The 24,923-nt window shown below is 48.3% G+C and overlaps 2 protein-coding genes across 4 annotated transcripts; both read right to left on the bottom strand.

Moving 5' to 3' along the window:
• Positions 1-1,319: 1,319 nt before the first annotated feature.
• TMEM179B (transmembrane protein 179B) lies at positions 1,320-9,468 on the bottom strand. 2 transcript variants are annotated; one of them, XM_081175623.1, is made up of 5 exons: positions 9,309-9,468; positions 4,708-4,895; positions 4,473-4,607; positions 2,735-2,813; positions 1,320-2,085 (listed from the first exon to the last, which is right to left on the bottom strand). In XM_081175623.1, exons 1-5 carry the CDS (start codon positions 9,405-9,407, stop codon positions 1,921-1,923), a joined length of 666 nt encoding a protein of 221 aa, XP_081031749.1. In that variant the 5' UTR covers positions 9,408-9,468; the 3' UTR covers positions 1,320-1,920. The 2 variants fall into 2 exon arrangements, with proteins under 2 accessions (XP_081031749.1, XP_081031748.1); XM_081175622.1 differs by having other exon boundaries at positions 4,705-4,895.
• Positions 9,469-10,436: 968 nt separating this feature from the next.
• Positions 10,437-24,700, bottom strand: TAF6L (TATA-box binding protein associated factor 6 like). 2 transcript variants are annotated; one of them, XM_081175547.1, is made up of 11 exons: positions 24,574-24,700; positions 22,495-22,681; positions 21,536-21,622; positions 19,449-19,599; positions 18,871-18,921; positions 18,179-18,273; positions 17,076-17,150; positions 15,849-16,069; positions 14,476-14,608; positions 13,067-13,195; positions 10,437-11,907 (listed from the first exon to the last, which is right to left on the bottom strand). In XM_081175547.1, the coding sequence occupies exons 2-11, from the start codon at positions 22,639-22,641 to the stop codon at positions 11,119-11,121; spliced, it is 1,878 nt and encodes a 625-aa protein (XP_081031673.1). In that variant the 5' UTR covers positions 22,642-22,681; positions 24,574-24,700; the 3' UTR covers positions 10,437-11,118. The 2 variants fall into 2 exon arrangements, with proteins under 2 accessions (XP_081031673.1, XP_081031674.1); XM_081175548.1 differs by lacking the exon at positions 24,574-24,700 and adding an exon at positions 24,178-24,240.
• Between the last annotated feature and the right edge of the window lie 223 nt (positions 24,701-24,923).

Raw genomic sequence — 24,923 nt, forward strand, 5'->3', positions numbered from 1 at the left:
GTTTGATTGTTGTTTTAACTCTCCAAAAAAGGAATAATAATAATTTTTAAAAATCGGTAAGAAGAGTTTTTAAAAAATTAAAATCAGTAATGAATGAAGAACATTCACTAACCTTCCACATATCTGGATAGGCTTGCCAAAACAAAACGAAATCTTACTCAAGCCCCTTTGTTCTCTTTGCACAGCCCTCCTTTGCTGGCTTTCTCTCCCAAGCTTTTCCTTAGCCTCCAGAGATCCACCTTGATCTACCCACCTGAAGGCTAGCCAACTTTTTAAAAAGCCTTTGTCTACCTGCTTCATATGGACATCACTGGCTCCTCCTATCAGCTACACAAGTTAACCCTTATCACCCGTAAATGGGCAGGCAAGATCGATACACACCAGACAAACTAGATACGCATTCCCATAGTCGACTTGCAGCATGTTCCATGTGTGTGTGGTTGTGCTTAAAGCCGAAACGGCGTATATTCAACCCCCGAACCACGTCTGCACAACCATCCCTAGCTTTCCAAAGCTGGTGCACCAGGTGTGTCTTGCTTGCTGGACTCTGGAAGACTCTTGCGTGGGCTCTGGGTAGCTCTCACAAGATCTCACAGTAGCTTCCCAGAGCCCGGTAAGGCAGTCTGGGAGCTTTTAAGCTCTCCACCGTGCATGTGTTTAATTTGTGCAGTTTCAGCTTGCCAGCCACCAAGGGTGTAAAGCTGCAATTAAATGTATGCAAGTTGTGAGTCGACTGCATAATGCTCAACCGTCCGCAAAAACAAGGGCCAGTCCCTTCACAGGAAACATGCCTCTTCTTAGGAGGTGCCCAGGCCAGATGCCTGGAGTGTGACTTGGATGTGAGTTATTGGGACCCAGAGCTGCAAAGCTGAATGGAGCTCAGCACTGGCAGTAGGTGAGGCTTCCCTGACCTGTTCTCAGTCCACACAGGTATGAAAATTTGGCTCTTACAGAGACACAGCCTACCTTTCATCCTTTCAGCGGTATAGCATCTGCTTTTACATGCAAAGGTCCAGGTTCAATCCTGGGCATGTCCAGGAAGGACTGGGGGGAAACTCACTGTCTGGAACCCTGAGAGCTGCTGCCAGTCAGTGTAGACAATACTGAGCTAATGAACCAGTGGTCCCACGAAGCACAAGAAGATTCCTACCTTCCTACATTGTTCTGTAGCAGAGACTGACCCTTTTCAAGAGGGGCTGAGATGGGTAGGGGGGAAGTTACAGGGGGCTGTTAATATGGAAAAGAGACAGATTCCATGGCCCTTCAGGCAATATTAAAAGTCCAGTACCTCACTCCAGAAGGTGCTTGTCCATCTGAAGGTCTTTTAAAAATATATTTTATTGGTTTTTTTGTGAGAAAACAATAGAAACAGGCATGTTCTCCCTCACTGCACCACAGAAGAACAAGCCGTTGGAAAGCTTTTGAGGTTATCCCAAGTAGGAGAAATTATTGAGTCCAAATAACTACAGAAGTCACTTCAGATAGTGTTCTGCAGCTTCAGGAAGGTAGATGAAAGGTGAGGATCTTGGGGACATTCCTGAACATACTCCACAAGTCGACTCCAGGTAGCAAGGAAGTCAAAAGACTTTGCCTTTCCTTTGGCCAATTCTATCTCAAATCTCAATTTTTCCACCTTGGAAATGCAAACGTCTGCAGAGCCATTGCTCAAAAAGTTAAGCTGCTGGCCACCTTCCAGGTTCTTGCAAGTCTGCAATTTCTCGTCGAGCAGCCAAGTAACGTGAAGGAGTCCATTAGAAGTTAACAGGTGGTTCTTTGAAAAGGTTTGCTGTCCGGGCACAATAAGGGAGAGAGACCCCCCCTCTTCTATGAAGCTCATGGGAAAGAGAAGGCAAAAGTGGGGTGCCCCGGAGCTGCTCCCTAAAGAGCAGCAGAGATGATAATGGTGGCGATACCCCCACTTCATGAAGGCCCACGTGGTCCATCCCCAATGATAGGCGCTGTCTCGTCGTCGGTCCATGTGAGACCGCTGCTCTGAGGGGGCTGGAATGGGAATTTGCCGACACTCTCCAAGTACAGCAGCAATGCCGTCAAACACCAGAAGAAGAAGTTCACCCAGGCAGCCGCCTGAAGTCGGGAAAGGAGAAGAAGGGGCAAAGGCAGAATGAAAACCTGTTTCATGCAACCGGGTGCCCTCTAGATGTTTTGGATTTCGACAGCTGTGTTGAGCTGTGGGCTGTATAGACAGGAGTTGCATTCCAAAACATTGGGAGGGCACCAGGTTGGGAAAGGCAGCTGTAAATTTTTAATTTCTTCTAGTTCACCACTGTAGGAAAAAACTATCAGTAAAAATGGTTAAAAACATTAATAAGCTAAAAACAGATTAAGACACGCACCAGCATTCTAGATCTCTGGGTAGGCTTGTCTAAACCAAAATATTTTTAGCAGGGGCAGAAAAGGATACAGTGAAGGTGCCTGCCTGCTGTCAAGTGGCAAGGAGTTCCAAAGTGTAGGTGCCACCACACTAAAAGATAAGATGCAGAACGCGTATTGTGTGGCATCTACAACGGTGCATAAAGTAAACACATATGCGAGAATTTGGATTATGCTGCCAGAACATGGACAAATATTAAGTGCAGTTAAGATTAGATTTCTGTACGTGGCAAACATTTTTACCTGGGGGTGTGACTGAGATAAGACCCCTTTGCTGAGGAGAAGCTGAGGAACAGTGCCAAACAGCTTTGATTCAATAGTCTGCCATTTAAGGACCACTCACCTCTGCAGTGTAGAGGTTGTCATAGAACCTTGCGGCACGATAGGGCTGGACCCAAGGGCGGAGCTGAGCTTCTTGACAACTGCAAGGCGGGAAGCGAGGAGAGACAAGCCAGGGCAGTTAACTCACTGTAACCAAAAGGTGTCACTCAAGTGAAAACAGGTGCCCAGGAAACTGTTGAGGACCCAGTCAGATTAATGGTCCATCTACCTCAGTGCGGTCTACACTGACTGGCAGCAGCCCTCCAGGGTTCCAGGCAGGGGGCATTGCCAGTCTTACCTGGAGATGTTGCCAGGGATTCAACATGAGTTCGCCACAAAATAGAACAAGGTTCTATTCCTGTGTGTGCCATATATGAAAAATAATTTTTATATCTGAAGTATTCTATAATAACATGAATACAATGCATTACTTACCTATGCATATTTATCCATATAATCTAGAATAACAATGGGAACATCTATCTAAAAGCATAGAAATATGATGCAAACTCCCTGTATCTACTGCTATACTATATTCATATAATACTAATATACAGCAAACGATCTCATAGACACACACATTATTTATATAATACTAAGGGACACGGGTGGCGCTGTGGGTTAAACCACAGAGCCTAGGACTTGCCGATCAGAAGGTTGGCGGTTCGAATCCCCGCGACGGGGTGAGCTCCCGTTGCTCGGTCCCAGCTCCTGCCAACCTAGCAGTTCAAATGCATGCCAAAAAGTGCAAGTAGATAAATAGGTACCACTCCAGCGGGAAGGTAAACGGCGTTTCCGTACGCTGCTTTGATTTGCCAGAAGCGGCTTAGTCATGCTGGCCACATGACCCGGAAGCTGTATGCTGGCTCCCTCGGCCAATAAAGCGAGATGAGCTTTAAGCCTTAAGGCAGTAAATAATATCTCATATGTGTGCGTGTTACACATTTAAACAGGAACCTGCTTCCTGAACTTGGTCCCTCTAGCTCAGTATTGTCTACACAGATCGGCAGAGGCTCTCCAGAGTTTCAGACTGGAATCTCTCCTGCTCCTACCGGGTGACCCCAGGGATTGAATGTGGCACCTTCTGCATTCAAAGCAGAGCTACAGCCTGTCATGCAAATTACCCCCCCCCCCAGCATCTTGTATTCCCTGAGGACAGGATTTTAGAGGTATAGCAGACAAGCCACATCCAGACCTATGTTTATCTTGGAGGGTGCCTCCATAAACCACTTGCTAGCAGACAGACACGTGGTACTCTGATATCATTTACCCCAAAGCTTCTGAGCTAGACTATCAGCTGATGAAAATTAGAGCTTGTATAACTTAAGCTATCAAGGCAAAAAGGCCTTGTGAAATCTCAGCTGCTTTCCAATTAAATAAATGCTTCACTAAAGAACTAACCAAGACAGACTTAACCAAAGACGTCCGGTTGTTGAGCCCAAAGCCAAGAGGGGGGAAAAAGAGAGAGGAGGAAGACTTCTCAGAGAAACAAATATATTGAGCCCTCAATACATGGACCACATTAATACGATACATTTAATGTGCTATGATGCCAATTAAAACTGTCATGGCTTCCCACCAAAGGATCACTCACTGCTCTCAGCCTGATCTACCTCACAGGCTGGCAGGATTAAACAAGGAGCGGGAAGAACCAGGCCCACCATTTTGAGCTTTTCTGAGGAAAAGGTGAGCTATAAAGGCAACCAACCAACCAACCAACCAATCCAAGCGAGGACTGAGCATCTTTTTCTGGCATTTACCTCGGTGCAGCCGCAGAAGTATGAATGGACCCACAGAGAGCATCCATGCCGACCCGAAGGATGCAGGCCGAGATGAGCAAGAAGAAGAGGACCACAGCTGAGATAACCAAGAACGCCTTGACCCACACGTCACCCCTGTGGGAGAGAGACAGAGGACAGGGGCTGTCAAGAATAAGCCAAACCCAACCCAACTAGAAACCTCCCCGTTTTGCTCCCCGCCTTTGCGACTCACGACCGTCTCTCGCTGTCACCGAAGCAGGAAATGTAGACGCTGCGGAGAAGAGCCACGAAGGAGGAAATGGCGGCCAGGAGGGAGACGGCCGAGACGAAGTAGCAAAGCGAGACGTGGCTGGAAGTGCTTAAGCTCAGAGTCCCGTTGTAGCGCACAGACCCATACAGGATGCACTGGCCACCAAACTCCCCCTGGAAGGAAGGAAGAGAGGGATAAAGTGAGAAAGGATGGGGATTCCTCCTAAAAGTCAACACCAAGGGAGCCACCACTGAGAAGGCCCTGTCACGGATCCACGTCAACCAAGCAGCCCCCACAGGTGACACCGACAATACCCCTTCTCCTGCCCACTGTATGGTCTGAGATGGCTGACAACGGGGATGATACTCTTTTAGCTATTTGGGTCCTCAGCATATTGCACAAAGGCAAAATTTACAGCCACAGCCCTGCCCACTTTTACTTTCAGCCCCGCCCATCACTGGCACCTGCCACACCACCTGAAGGGGCATGTGCCCCTTGGGCTGAAAGGGCTCCCTGACCTTGCCCTAGACAGTACAGGCATTGCCGCCCCCCCCCTTATGCAGGGTGGGTGGGTTACATCCTGCCCCCCCATAAGTGAAAAGTGGGGAGCACCCTCTAAACACCCTTTAAATGCCCTCTCTGCTGCACTTCCTGCAATCCAGACCAAAAATACTGTATCCAAAAATATCCACAGCTAGAATGGAAGCTCTGGAGCCAGCTGAAAGCTCTAGGAATTGTGGAAAATTGGCTGCTGTAGCTGTGCAACCCCATGCGTACACTGTTTGGGGGGCGGGGCGCTGAGCAGCCTAAAAAGCCCCACTGCACCTCCTGTCCCTCTGGACTCACAAAATCCTCTTCTGATGCCACAGAGACTCTCCAACTCTCTCCCACCATTTCCAGGTTTGAATCTATTTACGTGCTGCACGTAAAGGCTGTCGCTTGTGAGTCAATGCCTGTAGCATATGCAGGCAGAAGAGAAATAAACCCACAGTGACCACTTCTTCTGTCGCTTCCTTAATGTGTATGGCAAGTTCCTTGGACTTGTTCTCTCAAAAATTGCAGAAAGCCACGTACTTCCAAGAAAAACGATTAAAGGCAGCTCCCCATTTATGTGGGGGTTACGTTCCGAGGTACCACACGTTTAAGTGAAATCGCACTTGGAACACCATTGAAAAAGCCTGTAGACACCCTCTGGAAACCTTTGAAAAACCCTTTTCTAAAAAAAACCAAATCCAGCGAACTCCACCACAATCGCTCCCCGCAAACCTCCTTCCTCCACACTCCAACTCTCCACAGGCCTCAAATGTTGGTGCAAAGGTTCATGGGGTTGCTAGATGTTGTTTTTGAACAATTTTTGCCATTTTCATGCTATTTTCACCCTTTTTTGTGCCACTTCCAGGTTCACAGCAATGCACACAGTCTGGGTGGTGCATGCCTTGAACACACATAAATGGGGGGGGGGTTGCCTGTACTATGCTAGAAAAGGCAGGTGAGAGCGTTGCTTGCTTCCTAGCTCAGCCTGTCAGAAAGGCCATTTGGCCCTGGCAATGGGCTCAACAGGGGGCGTCAAATTTTGACACTTCTTAATTTTTCAACAACTTGTTTTTATGTATAACAGACTCAAATGTGACATACTCTCTCAGGCAGAAAAGCACTTACTGTATTTCATATATTTTTTTTAAAAAAACCCTGTTATGTCTCAATCTCTTTTCGGTGCTTTATTTTGTGTTTGGGTTATTGACAGCCTTATTTTTATTACAGCTAGTGGCCTCAAAGACTGAAAGTGCCTCAAGGCCCTATGGAACTCCTTGATACAAGAACCAGTGAGTACTCTGCTTCACGTTTTGAAAATATAACGTTTAGCGTGCATGTGGTTTTTAAAAAAAGTTAATTTCATGACCCCCAGCAACTAATAATGGTGTTGCTTGCGTAATCTGTGTTGAAGCTGTTGATGATGAAAGGAAGCAAGTGTGGTTTAACGGTTAAAAGGAGCAGCATAAACCCAGGTTGAGTTCATGAAGCTCCCCAGAACAATTCAGAACAGTCTTTCTCTCTCTCATTCGCTCTCTCTCCACCTAATCTACCTCACAGGTTTGTGGCGAGGATTAAAGGAGGGGGAACCCCTTGAGGTCTTTGAAAGAACACGACATATAAATGCAATAAACAACTTTTGTGGTTCTTCTAATAAAGGACACGTTTCAAAAAATTACTTCACAACTGTTGACTAATATTAGTGTGGCAGCACCAACACTGTGGAACTCCCTGCCTATTGATATCAGGCAGGAACCTTCACTGTATTCTTTCTGGAGCCTGCTGAAGGCATTCTTATTTAGACAAGCCCACCCAGGTGTTTAGAAAAAAATTATTTATTTTATTTTTAATTTATTGAATTAAGAACTCAGGGTGCTTCACAGCATAAAAATACAGAATAACAAAGCACATAATAAAAACAATAAGAAAAACAAAACAATAACCCCCACTCCCACAGACATATTTAAGGCACCAGATGAACTTCTCTGGGGAGAGCATTCCACAAGTTTTAATTTGTTTTAGTTTATTCTACTGTGGTCTTAGCTTTCTGTTATGTTTTAAATTGTGGTTGTAAATTTTTTAAATGATCATTTTTATTGTTTTATCTTTTTTGCAAACCACTTTGAGGTTTTCCCCCTACATCAGGCGGTATCTAAATTTTATGAAATAAATAAAATAGGGATCACATGAACAAACCTTTTTTCTTTTTCTTTTTGGACCAAATGTTTAACCCTATTTATTCAAAAAGAAATAAAAGCCTCCTCTCCCCACAATAAACAAAGCATCATTTAATCAATGCAGGCTTTATGGCAGTATAATTGAACATGAGAAGGAAAAAAGTGTGCTGCAGGGTTTTTATGTTAGAGGTTATTCTTGATGATAATTTTGGTATTTCTAAAACTGCTCTGAGCAAAAAATAAACAACAACAACTGCATCTGCTCCAACCCCCTCCCTGATTGCCTGAGCTCTTTCATCTGTTCCCAGGCAATTTACTCTTAGAATTCTAAACCCCAGGCTGAGATGTTGCCTCTTCTTTCCTCCAAACCACTGTACCCAGGGAAAGAGCCAGTGCAACTATAAAGGTAAAGGGACCCCTGACCATTAGGTCTAGTCGTGGCCGACTCTGGAGTTGCGGCGCTCATCTCGCTTTATTGGCCGAGGGAGCCAGCATACAGCTTCCAGGTCATGTGGCCAGCATGACTAAGCCGCTTCTGGCGAACCAGAGCAGCGCACGGAAATGCTGTTTACCTTCCCGCTAGAGTGGTACCTATTTATCTACTTGCACTTTGATGTGCTTTCGAACTGCTAGGTTGGCAGGAGCAAGGACCAAGCAACGGGAGCTCACTCCGTGGTGGAGATTCGAACCACCGACCTTCTGATCGGCAACTCCTAGGCTCTGTGGTTTAACCCACGCCACCCGCGTCCCAGTGCAACTATAGGCCATCCCAAAACAAGGGTGTGTTCATCCGCACAGGCCAGTAAGGTGAGTGCCAAGCACATGTGACACAGGCCAGGAAGGCTGTCGGGCGAAAGTGCTCCTGGCAGCAAAAGGATTTGTGCAGGAAGTCAGCCAAACTCTCACTCAGCTGACGAGCATTAATGTGCACGGCTGATGCTCATATGACACGACACCACACTGCCTGCTTTTTAAAAATATGCAAGTTTGGTGCATTATTATAAATCTTTTGCAACAATCCGAGGTTGGGTCAGTAGCTGTGAGCTCAGATTTCCCCATTTCCCAAAGGAAAACCTTTGGAACCATTTTTTTCAGAAGCCTTCGCGGCCTTTCCAGCAAAACAGCAGACTTCCAAAGGTCCTCGCGAGGAATGAAGCCACTTAGGCAAAACCGGTTTCAAGTTGGCGTAACTGTTTTGTGTAGCTGCCTCTTGTTACAGCAGGGCCAGGTGATGGAATGAATAGGCAGGCTCATGAGGACTAGAGACTTGACAGAGTGCACAAATTGCTGTTGTTTTAAAAAAAAACTTTCCAGCTCTGTTGAAACTCTCCACCACCCAAGGTAGCTCAGGGAAGTCTGAATGCAAACTCAGAAAGGCAGGAATAGATGGGTTGGGCATTTTTATTTTTTTTAAATCAGGCGCGTGTGACACCCTCTGACTTGGAAGCCCCTGGACCTCTCATCCCATACATACAAAGATTGGGTGTTCTGCGGTTATAGAAGCACACTGTTTTTCTAAAGAGGTTCTGGCGCTCAAAAGCCAACATGGAAGAGATGAATTCTAAGCCACCATGTGGAACATAAATTGCTCTCTGCATGCAACCAGGGGTGCCCTTTCTTATTGATACGTTACAAGCAAAAATGCTGGACACTCTGCACATTGGCAGGCCTAACGACGCAGCTCTGGTCGTGCACAGCCACTCCCTCCTTTGCACTCAAGCGAAAGTCCGGCGCCCTCTTCACGCGCTCAGAAACACTCTCGCGCCACTAAGCGGTGGCTTTTTAACGGGACGAGCGCAAAAGCGCAGAGCTTTTTTACCCGGGATGGGAAAGGGAGACTTTGCGGGTCCGGGATCGCCCTCTTTCTCGGGACCTTACCTGTGTAACGGTGAGGGCGGAGGAGCAAATGACTCCGCACAGGAAGGCGGCGGCGTTCAGGGCCAGCTCGACCAGGAGCAGCCCGGACAGCTGCGCCATCTTCCAGCCGACGGTGCTGGGAAGGGGCTGCCCGGCTGCCGGTCTCCGCCCCGTCGGAGGGGAGGAGAGAGAGAGAGGAGAGGCGTCGTTAGCGCTCGAGGGTTGAGGGTTGGCCGCCGGGACGTCAAAGCGTTTGGCGCTGCACACAGGCAGTCAGTCCAACAGCACCGGTTGGATTTCTGCCTGACAGCAGCCCTAAAGTTAACTGGCAAAGACGCACCAAGTTTACTTCTTTATTTATTGCATTTATTATATTATAACCAGGGCCGGACTTAGGTTTGCGGGGTCTGTGCTGAAGGGAGAGAAGAGACATACACACAAAGGATGACATTTTTATTTTATTTTACAAAAAGCACCTCCTGTGAAATATTCTCATGCACTCACTATAAGCCTGCTCCTCCCTGAGGGGCCCCTCCCAAAACTTTTAGTGGCTTCCTAAAAAAAATTAAGATCCCCCCCCCTGAATCTGACACTTTGCTGTCTCAGTCCAGGGCTACGTAGGGACGGTACATTTAAGGCACACCCCTACACAAAGATTCTTGGGAATTGTAGTTTGACCCCTCACAAAACTAGAATTTCCAGTAACCTTAACAAACTAGCTACCAGCATAGCTGTCAACCTTCCCTTTTTTGTGGGAAATTCCCTTATTTCAGCGCTGTTTCCCACTGCTATCCCGGATTGTTAGATATCCTGTAGACTGTTTCAGGGACAGGTGTGGCTGCTGATCCCTTATTTTCGAGGCTGCTGATCCCTTATTTTCAAACCCGAAAGTTGACAGCTACGCTGCTAATCCCTTATTTTCGAGGCTGCTGATCCCTTATTTTCAAATCTGAAAGTTGACAGCTGCAGCTACCAGGATTGTTTTTTTTGGGGGGAGAACACGATTTAAATAATAAAATCACAGCATTGTAGAGTTGGAAGGGACCCCAAGTGTAATCTAGTCTACCCCCTCCATGCAATGCAGGAATCCTGCCCACAGCCACCCCTGGGTGGACTCGGCCCAACAACCTTCTGGCTAACAGCATGACCCACTGTGACATCAGTTTATGAAAAGATCAGGGAAATAAAGGGCTCCTTTATTCATTTTCTCTTTTGGTAGGGGAATGGGGAGGGGACTGGAGCCCCCATTCAGAGGAGGCTGAGTATGTCCTCAGTGCCTTCACAAGCAGACAACGCCTAGAGAAGTCTTGGCCAGTGTGTGGTAGCTGAGGCTGTTGGGAGTTGTAGTTCAAGACAACTGGAGACCAGCACATTAGTGAAGGCCGGCCGGGAGCCTCGCCCCAAACCCAAATCCTTCCCCCTTCACAGTTGCAGGGCTGACATCTTTGTAAAACCAGCTCTGCTCTCCTGCCCCCAACCTCCCACACAAGCGGTGATGAAATTGTGCCCCTCAAAAGCCGCAGAAGTCCCAAATCGCCAGGAATAAAACATAAGAGGTTGCCGCTCTACCTGAGAAAGGTTGTGGCCCTAAAAAATTGCATTGCCTAAAGATTAAGAGATGACGAGTATTGGGCGAGGGAAGCACATGGGTGTGAGATTCGATTTTTTTGTTTGGTTATTTTTTTGTATTTTTATTTCTAATTGAATAGTGTGTATCTTTGGAAAATAAAAAATATATTTTTTTTTAAAAAATGACATTGCCATGAAGGGCACATGGCCCAGAAGGGCGGGGTGCTGCTGCTGCTGCCGCCGCCACCCTGGCAGGTCCCTTTCAGAGAGGCAGGTAGAGAGAGTATTCTGAGTGGGCCCACTTCTTCGCTGCCTTGGTCCTCCCGATCATGGGCAGCTTCTGAGTGTAGCGGGAGACGTGGCCGGGGCCGTGGTGGTGCAGGAAAGAGGTCTGGAAGAGGCGCCCCTGGCACCGCCTCTCCGCCTGGCGACCCGCGATCAAGAAGCTGAAGCGAGGCGGCCCCTGGGGGGAGAAACGGCACTTCTGGAAGACGTCCCGGACGCCCAGGCGGTACCCCTGCTGGCGAGAGGCGCTGCGCGACCGCGCCAGGCTGGCGGGGCGCTGCAGGGGGGCCCGGCTGGCCGAGAACTCCCCACGGGGGCTCTCCTCTTCCCGCGGGCTGACGGTGGCGTTGGCCGTCAGCTGGGGCATCTTGCGGGCCGTCTCCCCGCCCCCAAAGGCCGGCGGCTCCTTTTTGGCGTCCACCACCTTGGGAGTGCTGGCTGGCAGCGGCTCGGCCGGGCACAGCCCCGAACCCGTGCCGAAACGGGTGGCAAGACTGTCCCCAAAGAAGTAGTACAGCTCCTGGTAGATCTCGTTCAACGAGGTGGTGGGGGGGTCCGTGGAGATGCCCACACCAGCCTGGGGCCCACCGCTGCCCAGCTGGAGCAGGTGGCTGGCGATGCCAAAGCCGAACTCCACCTGAGGGTCCTGGAGAGGGCTGAGCCAAGGGCAGCCCTCCCGCGGGCGCCCCTCTGTGCCAGAGCCTTCCGCCTGGACGGGCGCCGATACAGCCTGCGCCTTCATCTTCAGGAGCCGCTCCACTGCCACCTGGAGGGAGGAGGAACAGCACATCAAATGAGCATTGGCAGTGGGCAAAAGTGGGCTGGCACATAATGCGCTCGCAGGCTGGGCCTCATGGGGGGCGGGTTATGCAGTGTTTCTCAAACTTGGGTCCGCAGCTGTTGTTGGACTACAACTCCCATTGTCCCTGACCACCGGAAGGTTGGACTATATTTTGCAGGCCGAGATTTCTCAGAAATCACCCCTCCCCTCATTCGTCTCTTTTGAATTTGTTTGTAGATTTGGATTGAGACACTAAGGGACAGATCTCACATCTTTTGAGAGCAGCCTTGGCCTCAGCTACCAAGTTTTCGAAGCCTTTTGATCTCAATATCTGGGCTATTGGTTATTCCAATTCTTCGCAAATCACCCTTCTTGGAAAAAATGTCACATAAGCTAAAAGTGTTCAAAGGGCTTGCGATCCCTTTTTTGCCATTTGGTTTATTTCATATACAAACACAGCAGCTCAGGAGTGTCAGGTCGCACAGGTCTGTGCAAACGTCTGGATTTAGCCCAGTTTAAGGTTACTTTTTCCATCTTTTTTCAGAGTATAGAAAATTGTAATTGTTCTGATTTAGACCAGTGGTTCCCAAATGGAGTGGCGCCATCCGGGGGGGGGCAGTGGGATTGCAAGGGGTGTCGGGGGGGGGGATGGGACTGGAGGTGTCAATGACTATCAGACTTTGAAAAGCTGCTGTCACAGGAACAAGTTAATTGATTTTATTCAGCGTAATTCATTAAACTAACACGTTTTAATTGGATTTTGAATAAACATGCATTGTTTTTACTGTTTTGGGATTTTATTGAGCTTCCTTAGTGGCTCATTCATGCAAACTGTTATTGCAAACAGTGCTTTCTATAGAGTAGGGGGCGCAGGGGATGAGTTTATGGAACCAAAGGGATGGTGGCCCCAAATACCTCTGGATTAGACCATGGAACCCTTTGTAATAATAGATCACACACCCTTTTCCTCTTCCTTTTATTGATGCAGTAAAATTGTGTGGCTGCATCGTATATTTCCTTACTGGCAATAGCGACAACCTATTCTTATCACCCCTTTCTTTTTTTCTGTAACCCTGCTTGTTGTCAATGAAATTCAATTTTAAAAATGAAAAAAGGATCTCATACGGTATCAGCAGGGACTTACCAGGATGGCTCCATAGACTTTGTGCCCATCAGCCTTCACCTGAGCATTGGACACAGAGTAGTCATCCAGCACGGCCTGCAGGTTTGACCAGTAGGTGGAGAGGTGGGGATAGAGAACCCTCTCCACTGCCTGGGTGAGAAGAGGCGGAGAAACAGAGAGACAGCACAGGTCAGCTGTGCTGGCCACTAGGCTGGGGAGACACAGCCAAGAGGAAGACCTCTGTAGCCCCTGCAATGGCCAGGCAAAATCACTGCAGTGCGACTTACATGGAGCTGCCCTTTGGCCTGGTTCTGAAGAAGCTCTGGCTGGTGCTGAATGGGGTGGCCAGACTGCTGATGGGGGGCACCTGCCCAACAACACAGGTCACCAGTGTGGAAACACATGCACAAAATGCCCATCTGCTACCCCATCAAGTACTACCCTACAGGTTCAATGTCCTTGCATTAATTTACAAATCCCTGAATGACTTACATCCAGGGTACCTAAGGGACTGTCAAAACCCTTATATTCCAGGTTGATCGCGGACATCATCTGCAGGAGCATCGTTGGTCATTTCCTGAGCGGGCAAAGCTTGTTTGACAATGACAATAAACCTTTAATCGAAACAAACAACAACAAAAATCCTTCTAGTAGCACATTAGAAACCAACTAAGTTTGTTTCGTGTGCATGGTCTCTAAGGTGCTTAGTTGGTCTCTAAGGTGCTACTGGAAGGATTTTTTAAATTTTGTTTCGACTACGGCAGACCAACACAGCTACCTACCTGTATAAATAAACCTTTAGTGTCATTGGCTCAGTCCGGTGGAACTCTCTGCCACTAGGAATCCAGCAGGCCTTTCTGTGCCAACCACTGAAAACTTTCCTATTCTGTCAGGCTTATGCAGGCAGTTAAGAATACATTATTTCATCTACGGTTAGCGGTTTTCTGATTTTAACTTTTCCATATGGTTTCCGTTGTATGGTTTTATGTGAAACTGATAAAGATGGCTCTGATACAGTGGTGCCCCGCAAGACGAATGCCTCGCAAGACAGAAAACCCGCTAGACAAAAGGGTTTTCCGTTTTTCAATGCGCTTCGCAGGATGAATTTCCCTATGGGCTTGCTTCTCAAGATGAAAATGTCTTGCGAGTCTTGAGATTTTTTTTCGCTCCCCCCCTTTTTCTAAGCCGCTAAGCCTTTAATAGCCTTTTAGCAGCTAAGCCGCTAAGCCGCTAAGCCTTTAATAGCCGCTAAACCGCTAATAGCACTAATCCGCTAAGCCGCTAATAGGGTTGCTTCGCAAGACGAAAAATCCGCTAGACGAAGATACTCGCGGAACGGATTGATTTTGTCTTGCGAGGCACCACTGTATGTCTAATGCATAGGGGTATCAAAAAAAATGTAATAAATAAAATACAAGAACACCAGTTACCTTCCATCCCAAGGCATGTAGCCCCACAACAGCCCCATAGTGGGAACAGAGCGGGCGGACGGGATCGGCCAGCACTTTCTGCAGCGACAGCAGGATCTGGTGATACAGGCCGCTCACCAAGTCACCGTGAGTCCTGGAAAAGATTTGCAGAGTATGTAGCATATATCAATTTGTGGCAGAAGCAAAAGAAGAAAAGGGGGGGTTGGAAACAACAGGCAGGTCCCTGCCCCAAGGAGCCTGCAAACTAGCCCACCCAAGAGAGTCTTCTGAAATGGCTTGCTTAGTGAAGCACTGTTCCTTACTGTGTCTCCTCTCTCTTGGGTGGGCTGGATTGCAGTGGAATGTAGAGTCAGCCTCAGCTATATAAACCTGATTTGTCAGGATAGACAAGCAACATTTTAAAAGACCTTTATTTGCAAGACACTCATTTGGGCACCATTGTTTTCTGCTTTGTTTGTTTGTTTTGTTGCTATTTTATTAATGTTGCTAATATTGTTTTATAGATATGAATGCTGTCGTTCTTTGTGAATCATATAATAAGATTTTTGGTGTAACTGTGATGTTTAGCTTATCTTTTAGTTGTTTTGTTAATAGTGTTACATAGATGGCAATTGTTTTATTTGTGATTGTTTTACTGATGATTTGTTGTGTTCTATACAATTTATGCTGTATTTGTGATGTTCCATTATGTTATTTTTATTTGTAAGCTGCTTTGGGATTTATTTGAATAAAAAGCAGCAGAGAAATAGAATCAACCAAGAGGATGCTAAAAGAGTTAAGGAGATTTTTCTGTCCAGGGACTTGCTCAACCGATGGGACAGTGCACGTCTAGATAAAAGTAAATATTTCTTCATGGAACACATTTGCTAAACTCTGGAACTCGCTCCCCCAGAATGTCAGAATGAAGCCAGGGTGTGTGTATTAACCACTGGCTTTGGTGTGGCAGGAATATAGCCTACTGCCAAGGGTCATGTCTGTTCCTCTGTCCATGATTGCCTCTAACTCTATCCATGAAGCCAGGCATAGGCAAACTCACCTTCCAGATGTTTTGGGACTACAACTCCCATGACCCCTAGCTAGCAGGACCAGCGGTCAGCGATGATGGGAATTGTAGTCCCAAAACATCTGGAGGGCTGAGTTTGCCTATGCCTGCATGAGGCTCCCTTAAACTTGCTGATGACCGAATGTGGCCCCCGGACTTTTGCGCTAGATAAAATAATCGAATTGTAGCATTGGAAGGGACCCCCCAATGGTCATCTGGACCAACCCACAACTGGAAAATCCCTGACAGGAGGCCAGACTCCACAAGACATTTCAATAGGTGACATCCCAAAGAGGAGGCTCTCCCTGCCCCAAAGGAGGAAATGGCGTACCAGAAGATGTGTCCCAGCAGCATGGCTGCGTAGTCACGCAGGGTCCAGTGATCATTGAGGGGGTTGATAGAAGCCGCCAGGGGTTCCAGGACGCAGTACATGACGCTGGCAATGAGGCTCTTGACGTAGGAGCCCAGGCACAGGTAGGGGTTCTGGATGAGGCTCTTGGCCACGTGCAGAAGGCGGTTCAGCTGCTCCAGGTCGTGGCTCACGGACTTGACCTGCCAGGGGATCCAGGAGAGGAAAGGCAGACTCAGAAGCCAGCCTCAAACCAAGCAGAGGACCAGGCCGTACATCACCCTCTGGGCAGCCCTCGGGCCTTAGCTGACTGGCACACAGCCTCTCCCTCAAGGGTGGGCACCCCTCCCAGCCTGGAGATGCCTTCCTTCCTACCTAACCTTACAGCGGTTGTAAACACAACCTTCTTTCACTCCCACGCACATCGTAGGCCCCAAATATCTGAGAGGCGGCCTTCTTTCCCACAGTCCCTCCTAGGTGCCTTTGGATGGGTGATCAGCAGAGAGGGGCCCTCTTGGTTGTTCCACCCCACTCAGAAACTCAGAGGGTTGGTACACCCGCTCTGTGGCAGCTGCAAAGTTGTGGAACTCCCTCCCCACAGAGGTGAGCCTTCACTACACAGCTTTCAGTAAATGTTGAAGACGCAACCTTTGGCATCTGCAGCATGTGCTTTTAGGACCCAAGTTGTATTCTTGTAAACATAATACGTTTCAACTGTTTTTTGATTATGAATTTTATTTTTTCCATCCTTTCTTTAAAAAAAAGAAAAAGAAAAGTTTTCCTCAGAATTTTCAATCATATATTTAATCTGGTTAAATGGAGCATCAAGGTATATTGATACACCAGCAGAAAACAAACTAGGTTTTAAATTGTTGTAACCCACTCTGGGAACTGCTAATAATAATCCATTCTCACACATAATGAGCTTCGGGTATTTGAAGACGACCATCATATCCCCTCCCTGTCTCCTCTTCTCCAGGCTAAGCATCCCTAGTTCCCTCAACTGTTCCTTACAAGATGCTGTTTCCAAGCCCTTTATCATTCTGGTCGCCCTCCTCTGCACACATTCCAGCATCTTGTGAGTGAGCTGAGGTTCATGCCAGCTTTCATAGAAAGCGCCACTCCAAAGAACACCTACAGGCCTCATGGTTGTTGCAGAAGCCCTTCCCAAGGGGTGGGGAGAAACTGGGCACTTGCCACTCCACTCACCCCGCTCACAACGTAGACAAAGTAAGGCAGGAGAGCTGCAATCTTTGAGTTGGTTTGCAGGTCCTGAAGAGCCACCTGAGCAGGAAGGAAGTGGAAAGGTTAGGGGGCTAGCAAGGTGGGGGGCAGAGGTTGGTGCCCTTAGATGGGCGAGACTTAATTCTGCATGGTTAAAGCACCATACTCCAGAAGAACGTAAAAAGAGCCTGCTAAATGGCTCAAGCAGGCCAGCATCCTGTTCTCACAACCAGATGCCTGTGGTGAAAACCGCAAGCAGAATTCAAGCCCCAGAGCCCTCTCCCTTCTTGCGGTTCCCAGCAAATGGTATTCAGAAGCATTGCTGTCTCCCGAGAGCAAAGGCAGAGCATAGACATCATGCCATTGATAGCCTTCTCCTTCATGAATTCATCCAATCCTCTTCTAAAGCAAATTAAGTTGGTGGCTCCAATCACGGCCTCCTGCAGGAGGGAGTTCCACAGTTCATGCTCTGTGTGGGGAAAAGTACTTTCTTTAACCTATCCTTAACTTTCCAATGTTCAGCTTCATTGGATGACCACGAGCTCTAGTGTCACGAGAGTGCTTGGTCTGACTCATAGCTGAGTACTGATTCCCAGTTCATGCCCACTCCTTTTCCCTTCCAAAGGAAGTAACCATCAATGGAGTCAGGGCTTGTTGCATCCTGGGAATAAATGGAATGGGCCTCGCTCCAATTATGATGGTGTGAAATAAAGGATATAAGAAAGAACAATGATACACAAAGAGCCCCTGCTAGCTGGGGCTAATGGGAACCGTTGTACTAAACTACTACCGAGCTAGGTTCAAGGCTCTTGTATTATTTATAAAGCCCTGAACCACTTAGGTCTTTTCTATTCCATGGTTGGCAAACGCTGGTCGGGATGCACTTCCAAAACTCCAGGCCGCAAACCCAAATGCTCCCCAAACCACCCTCATCACTACTTTGAACTTGACCTGTCTGAGGTTTCGCCCAGACCAGAAAATGTCTGCTTCTTCCTTTTTATCTGCCCAGCACAATTCTGCTCTCTGATTCCACCTGTGGCCCCAGCCGTTGCTTTGATTGCTCCCTCACCCCTCTGCTCATTGCCCACCTTCATCAGCTGGGGGTCGTCCCCTAACACGGCCCGGGTCACGTGCTGGTAATACTTCAGCAGGTCATCTGTCAGGGCTGAGACGGCGCTGGGCACTGGAAGGATGAGAGGGTGAGATTTGTGGGGGTTGTAGCAGGTGGGGGGAAAGGAAGCAACCAACAAACAGGGTTCCTTTCAGAAACTGCAGTGCGCTCCATGTGGGGCTTCCCTTGCACTTGATCCGGAAGCTGCAAAATGCTGCAGCACAATTGCTGACAGGAGTGAGACCTGAGGTTTATCACCTCAGTCCCACACAGTTCAGCAATCCATTGCTTCCTTGTCGCCTAGGCCCATGGAGCAGGTGGCCGGGGCGCTTCAACTGGCCACACAGAGCCAGGGCATTTTTCAACTTGAGGGCCACATTCCCTTCTGTGTGACCTTTCAAGGGCCATGCGCCACTATTGAGCGGGTCCTAACATACCTCACAAACTTGTTTTTGCAAGGCAGAGGGGGAGGGAGAAAGACATTGATTTCCTTGGAGGAATGGTGGGGTATAAATGTAATAAACAACAAATTACAAAAAACAACAACATTAAAGCCTGGAATTCATTGGGGGGGGGAGCAGGGTCGTTGTTGTTGTTGTTGTTGTTGTTGTTGTTGTTGTTGTTGTTGTTATCATTTCAAATAAATACAACTAAGCAAACTGTTCTTACCAGAGCCTTGTGGTTCCAAGTTTCCTTTCCCATCTAGGTAAGAAACATGAACTAGAAAGAGAGCAAAGAGAAGAGGGTCCATGGTTTAGCTGCTCAACCCAGCCTTGGACTACTGCAATGTGCTGTGCATGGGGCTGCCCCCTTGAAGGCAACTCAGAAACTTCTATTGGTCCAAAATGCAGCAGCCAGATTACTGCCTGGGGTTCCATTTAGATCTCAAATAATCGATTGCTTGAAAACAACTTGCACTGGTTGCCAGCCTTTTTCCAGGCCCAGGTTTAGTACTTTAAACCCGAAGCAACTCAGGCCCCAGATACCAAAAAGACAGCCTCCTTCTCTGCAGATCCTCTCAGGTGCTAAGGTTGGTGGAGGGGCAGAGCCATTTTGGCACCGAAGGCGAACCACAAAATGGCGGTCTTCCACCTTCCCTGCCAGGTAAGAAAGGGTGGGGACATATCTACGTCAGGAACAAGAGGGGAAGACAGAACTACATTGGGATCTGCTGCCCCTGTGGACCCTGCTGCCTGGGGCAGTCGCCTCACCCCTTTGCCCTGCACTCCCCACCCCATGAGGCCTACCTCTCACAGCTGCTTCAGCACAGCCCTTGGGGATGTTGGTGGCCAAAGCCAGCTCCACCAGGTTGACCTCACGATCCTCCTGGAAGTACAGTTCACCGTCCTTGATGGCACGGAATGGGAGGGCGTCCTGAGAGCCATAACCACACACTGCCTGCAACAGATTGGACACCCTCAGTCTCTCAAGGCCGCCAACCTTGCAAAGCAGCCACAGGAGCAGCCGCAGCAGACTCATTCTCTCTCTCTCTCTCTCTCTCTCTCTCTCTCTCCCCCCCCCCATTTCCTAACTGGCCTGCCAATCAATTAAAGAGGACCCCCCCCACACACACACACACCGTGAGGTGGCTACTAATCTGCCTGGTTTTAGTAGATAACATGAAAGGCTTTTTGGGTCAGGCCAATGGCCTATCTAGTCCAGCAACCTGTTCTCACAGTGGCCAACTGTTTTTGGGAAACCTGCAAACAGGTCCTGAGCACAAGAGCCAGATCTCCTGTCCTGTGGTTCCCAGCAAATGGTATTCATAATAAGAATAAGTTTTATTTATACCCCGCCCTCCCCAGCTAAGACAGAGCTAAGGGCGGCTAACACCAGGTATAAAAACAATTGATTAAAATACAACTTAAAAACAAGATTAAAATACAACATTAAAATGCAGCCTCATTTCAGCAGAAACTCAAATCAAAAACTTTTTGGGGATGAAAACGTCAAATCTTCACCAAGGCCAACTATCCAGACTGGTCCTACGTGGGCCAGGAAAATGCCAGGGAAGTCCCCAAATAGGAGTTCCTTCACAGAAGGAGAAAGGAACAAGGAAAGAGGGGAAGGGGATCAAGTTGATTCCAAGCCAAGGGCCAGGTGGAACAACTCTGTCTTACAGGCCCTGCGGAAAGAAATCAGACCCTGCAGGGCCCTGGCCTCATGAGACAGAGAGTTCCACCAGGCCGGAGCCAGTACTGAAAAGGCCCTGGCTCTGGTTGAGGCTAATCTGACTTCCTTAGGGCCTGGGACCTCTAGTAAAGGTAAAGGGACCCCTGAAAATTAGGTCCACTCGTGACCGACTCTGGGGTTGCAGAGCTCATCTAGCTTCATTGGCCAAGGGAGCCAGCGTACAGCTTCCGGGTCATGTGGCCAGCATGACTAAGCCGCTTCTGGCAAACCAGAGCAGCGCACGGAAACGCCGTTTCCCGCCAGAGCGGTACCTATTTATCTACTTGCATTGGCATGCTTTCGAACTGCTAGGTTGGCAGGAGCTGGGACCGAGCAACAGGAGCTCACCCAGTCGTGGGGATTCGAACCGCCGACCTTCTGATTGGCAAGTCCTAGGCTCTGTGGTTTAACCCACAGCGCCACCCGCGTCCCTTCCCGGGACCTCTAGGGTGTTGCTATTTATGGACCTTAAGGTCCTCCGCGGGGCATACCAGGAGAGGAAGTCCTGTAGGTACGAGGGTCCTAGGCCTGAAGGGCTTCAGAAGCATTACTGACTGCAAAGGGAGAGCACAACCACTGTGGCTAGCAGTCATCGATAGCCTCCATTAATCAGTCCATGAATTTGGACATCCAATGAATCTGATGGCTGAAAGATAAAAGAAAATACTTCTCTGCACAGAACATAGTTCAGCTACGGAACCTGCTCCCACAAGAAGCAGTGACGACCAACAGCTCAGGTGGCTTTAAAATCCATGGAGAAAAAGCTAATCAATCCATGGATGCTACCCATGATGGTTATCCTCTGCCTCCGTTGTCAGGGGCAGTAAATGCTTCTGAACACCAGCTGCTGGAAACTGCAGGACGGAAGAGGGCTCTTGTGCTCAGATCCTGCTTAGGGGGTTCCCAATAAGGCACCTGGTTGGCCACTGTGAGAACAGGATGCTGGACTAGTTGGGAACTGGCCTGATCCAACGGGAGCTTGTGTTCTTATGCTCCTTTGCATCCCTCCAGCATGGGCAAAAGCAGCATCCTAAATCATTCTAACTATCAAGGAGCTTCCTGGCTTTTAGCTGCCACCAAGAGGGAAGGAGTCCAGAGAGGGGTCCATTTGGGGCCAGCCGATTTGCCCAGTTCTCAAGAAAGCCAGGCCTCCTGGGTTCACCTCGACATTGCTCCAGCGCAGGGCGCGATTGAAGTCCTCCACCGTCAGCTTTCTCCGTTTGGTGTGTTTCATGAACTGGGAACTGTTCTGAAAGCGAGAGGGAAGAACATACAAAAAGTCGCATCAGATGAAGTCAGGTCCTTGGGATGTCTATCACGGTACTGTCTGCTCCAAGTGTGCCCCCCTCCCCCACTGTGGACCTTCAGGCATTCTTAGACTACAACAGGTTGGGGCTGATGGGAATAGTGGTCCAAAATGACCATGCTGCCCACAACTGATGGGAGTTCAGATCCAAAATATTTAAAGGGCACCAGGTGAAAAAAGCAAGTGAATGCAGTATCCGCATACATTGTTGGTTCCCTTGGATTTATTACATACATATCTACATTTTAAAAATGTATGTTTTTTATGTCATTGCTGGTTTGATTTCATGTTTTTCTTTTTTAACCTAAGAAATGGGGGAAATTGGTAAAGGTAAGGGACCCCTGGGCGGTTAAGTCCAGTCAAAGGCAACTATGGAGATATGGCGCTCATCTCGCTTTCAGGCCGAGGGAGCCAGCGTTTGTCCACAGACAGCTTTCCGGGTCATGTGGCCAGCAGAACTAAACCGCTTCTGGTGCTACGAAACACTGAGACAAGTGCCAGAGCACACAGAAATGCCATTTACCTTCCTGCCGCAGCAGTATCTATTTATCTACTTGCACTGGTATGCTTTTGAACTGCTAGGTTGGCAGGAGCTAGGACAGAGCAAACGGAGCTCACTCCGCCACGGGGATTCAAACAGACAACCTTCCGATCGGCAAGCCCAGCTGGCTGATCAGTCACCAAAATAGTGTCCTATTGGCAAACTGGGGCTGGGAAGGAGACAGATCGTCAACAGCAGGAGGGATGGAGGGTGCAAAGCTGGCCCCTCTATTTCCCAGAATCCTCAGGACTGGACCCGCTACAGCCTCCCTCACCTGAGTGGCTTCTCGCAGGCGGTAGCAGACATCTTCAGCCAGGAGGGAGGCCACCTCGTCCGTCAGCTCCACCCCAGTGCTCTCAGCCATCAGCCGCACCGACTCCCGCGGGATCTCCACAAAGCGGCGCTCCTCCCTATCCGACATGGCTATAGCAGCTGGACAGGTAAGCAGGCTTCACTGAGGCCTACATTAAAGAGAGGTTGAGCATGATGCAAGAGAGAGACAGTGGGGGTGTAGTGGTTGGTGCCAGACTAGGACCTAGGAGACCAGGGTTCAATCCCCACTTGGCCTGGAAGTTCACTTGGGTAACCTTGAGCCAGTAATTGCGTCTCAGCCTAACCTACCTTATGGGGTTGTTGTGGGGATTAAATGGGGAGGGGGGATTTTATTTATTCGATTTTGCACAATTTATACACTGCTTGACTGTAACGGAAACCTCTAGTTTACAAAAAAGAGTAAAATTCAAGATAAATTTACAATAGTTTAAAAACATACAAAAAGTTTTAAAAAACTGAAATTCACATTAGCATTTCTAAGCATCTGGGAAGGGTTAGAATGCTTTTTGGCAGGCACCAAAAAGAATACAGTGAAGGTGCCTGTTTGGTATCAGTAGAAAGGCAGTTCTAAAAGGTAAGTCCTGCCACACTAAAAGATCAAGATCTTAGAAAGGCTGGACAGGTATTATGTGGCACTTGTAATAGTGCCCATTTTGCCAAGCAAAGCAGTCAAGTGGGTATATATGGGGCATATGAATGTGGCCTTTGTCTGACAGCCTATGTACCGAAAGGCTCAGTGACAATGAATCTATCTTTTTAAGTTATTTTTATTTCATAAAGTGTATCTGCTGCTTGATTGTAGAAGAACCTTCAGAGTGGTTTACTAAAAAGAATCTATTGTGCATGTATATGGTCCCAGGTTCAACTCCCAAAGGCATCTCCAAGTAGGGCTGGGTTGAGATTTCTTGAATGAAACCCCTGACAGCTGCTGCCAGTCAGTGTAATAGACAATTCTGAACAATCTGACTTGGTACAAGGCAGCTTCTGACCTTCCTAACACCTTGCCCAATTTTAATCTGGCCAGTGTCTGCAGTAGAACTGCATCTGGGAAACTACCTGGGCTCCACCACAGAAGCAAAAGGAGGGGGGAACCGCAAGAAAAATAATAATAAAAATTTGGGGTCTTAGGTTACAGGCTACGTATGGTATGAAGGCACACCAGGCCGCCATCATTCTTCCACCTCAGCAGGGCATGGTCTATTTACTGCCTGATTGTGAAATGGAGACCCCATCATGTGATCCACATCTACAATGTTGTGAGTGACAGGAAAGGAGGAAGGTGAGCTATAATGTATTGTAACCGAATCTGGGACCTTAAGTACAAAAGAAGAGCCTGCAGGATCAGGCCAGTGGCTCTACTTCAGCATCCTGTTCTCTCAGGGGCCAACCAGATCCCTGTAGGAAACAGGCTAGCCAGCTCTTTCCCTTACTGTGGCTTCCAGCAACTGGTATTCACAAGCATCTATGGCATAGCCATTGTGGCTAGTAGTCACTGACAGCTTTATATTCTATGACCTTAATGTGTAATAAATGAACCATTCGATTAATACTACTACTATTAATAGTATCACCACCAGCAAAAGGGAAAAAACAGCAGTAATAAATGTAAGGAAACAAAACAAACCTCTCCATTATCTCCCGCCTCCCAGTCGCCATTGCCAAGCTCCCTCTTCCCGCCCCCCGGCCCGCCCCCAGCCCCATAGGGGTAAACGTTCATTCAAAATTGGGAAGAGATATTGGAAGGAAAGGAGAGCTGAATCCTTGAGAGGATGCGCAAATAGTTTCTTTACAAATGTGTATAGCATGAGACGCTTGATCTCAGGGTCGTGAGTTCGAGCCTCACGTGCAGCAAAAGATTCCCGAATTGCAGGGGGTTGGACTAGATGACCCTCGGGGTCCCTTCCAACTCTACGGCTCTATGATTCCATAATTTCATGCGGGGAGAGGGTGGGGAACGGGAGCAACCTTAGAGCTGCCGCCCGGATAATAGAACGCGGTAAGCGAAGTGAAAAGAAGTTACCTGCTTCCCAGCGCCAAGACCTCTGCCTTCTCCAACCACGCCTTTCTTTGTGGCTTAGCCAATCAGAAGCAGCAGCTCAGCGAGAAGCAGAGCCGCGCAGCTCACCAGAGCTCCTATTGGCCCCGCCGTCGCAGCGCCTCGTCGCCACGTGACGAAGTAAGGGCAGAAGCCGCCGGTGTTGCCAGAATCCTGTCATGTGACAGAGCGAGGTCAGCCGCCCAAGGCTGCCGCTTAAAGGGGCAGCAACTCTGAAGCAGCCGCGTTTAAGTCAGCTGCGGCAAAAGCAACGGAGTTTTGTTGCGGCGACTCGTATAGTAAATTCTGGCATGAGCTTAGCTACATAGATGCAT

The sequence above is a fragment of the Podarcis bocagei genome, assembly GCF_964188305.1.
Source record: "Podarcis bocagei genome assembly, chromosome: 16".
Lineage (NCBI taxonomy): Eukaryota > Metazoa > Chordata > Lepidosauria > Squamata > Lacertidae > Podarcis > Podarcis bocagei.

What these genes read in the sequence shown, in the direction of transcription:
- TMEM179B (XM_081175622.1), bottom strand. Translation starts at nt 9,407, where the DNA reads ATGGCGCAGCTGTCCGGGCTGCTCCTGGTCGAGCTGGCCCTGAACGCC. An exon ending in CCGCCCTCACCGTTACACAG is followed by an intron (nt 4,896 to 9,308) that starts GTAAGGTCCCGA and finishes CCTTCCTTCCAG; the next exon opens with GGGGAGTTTGGTGGCCAGTG. An exon ending in ACTTCTGCGGCTGCACCGAG is followed by an intron (nt 2,814 to 4,472) that starts GTAAATGCCAGA and finishes CCCGCCTTGCAG; the next exon opens with TTGTCAAGAAGCTCAGCTCC.
- TAF6L (XM_081175547.1), bottom strand. Translation starts at nt 22,641, where the DNA reads ATGTCGGATAGGGAGGAGCGCCGCTTTGTGGAGATCCCGCGGGAGTCG. An exon ending in CTTGGAACCACAAGGCTCTG is followed by an intron (nt 18,274 to 18,870) that starts GTAAGAACAGTT and finishes TCATCCTTCCAG; the next exon opens with TGCCCAGCGCCGTCTCAGCC. An exon ending in CTGCTGGGACACATCTTCTG is followed by an intron (nt 14,609 to 15,848) that starts GTACGCCATTTC and finishes AATCTTTTCCAG; the next exon opens with GACTCACGGTGACTTGGTGA.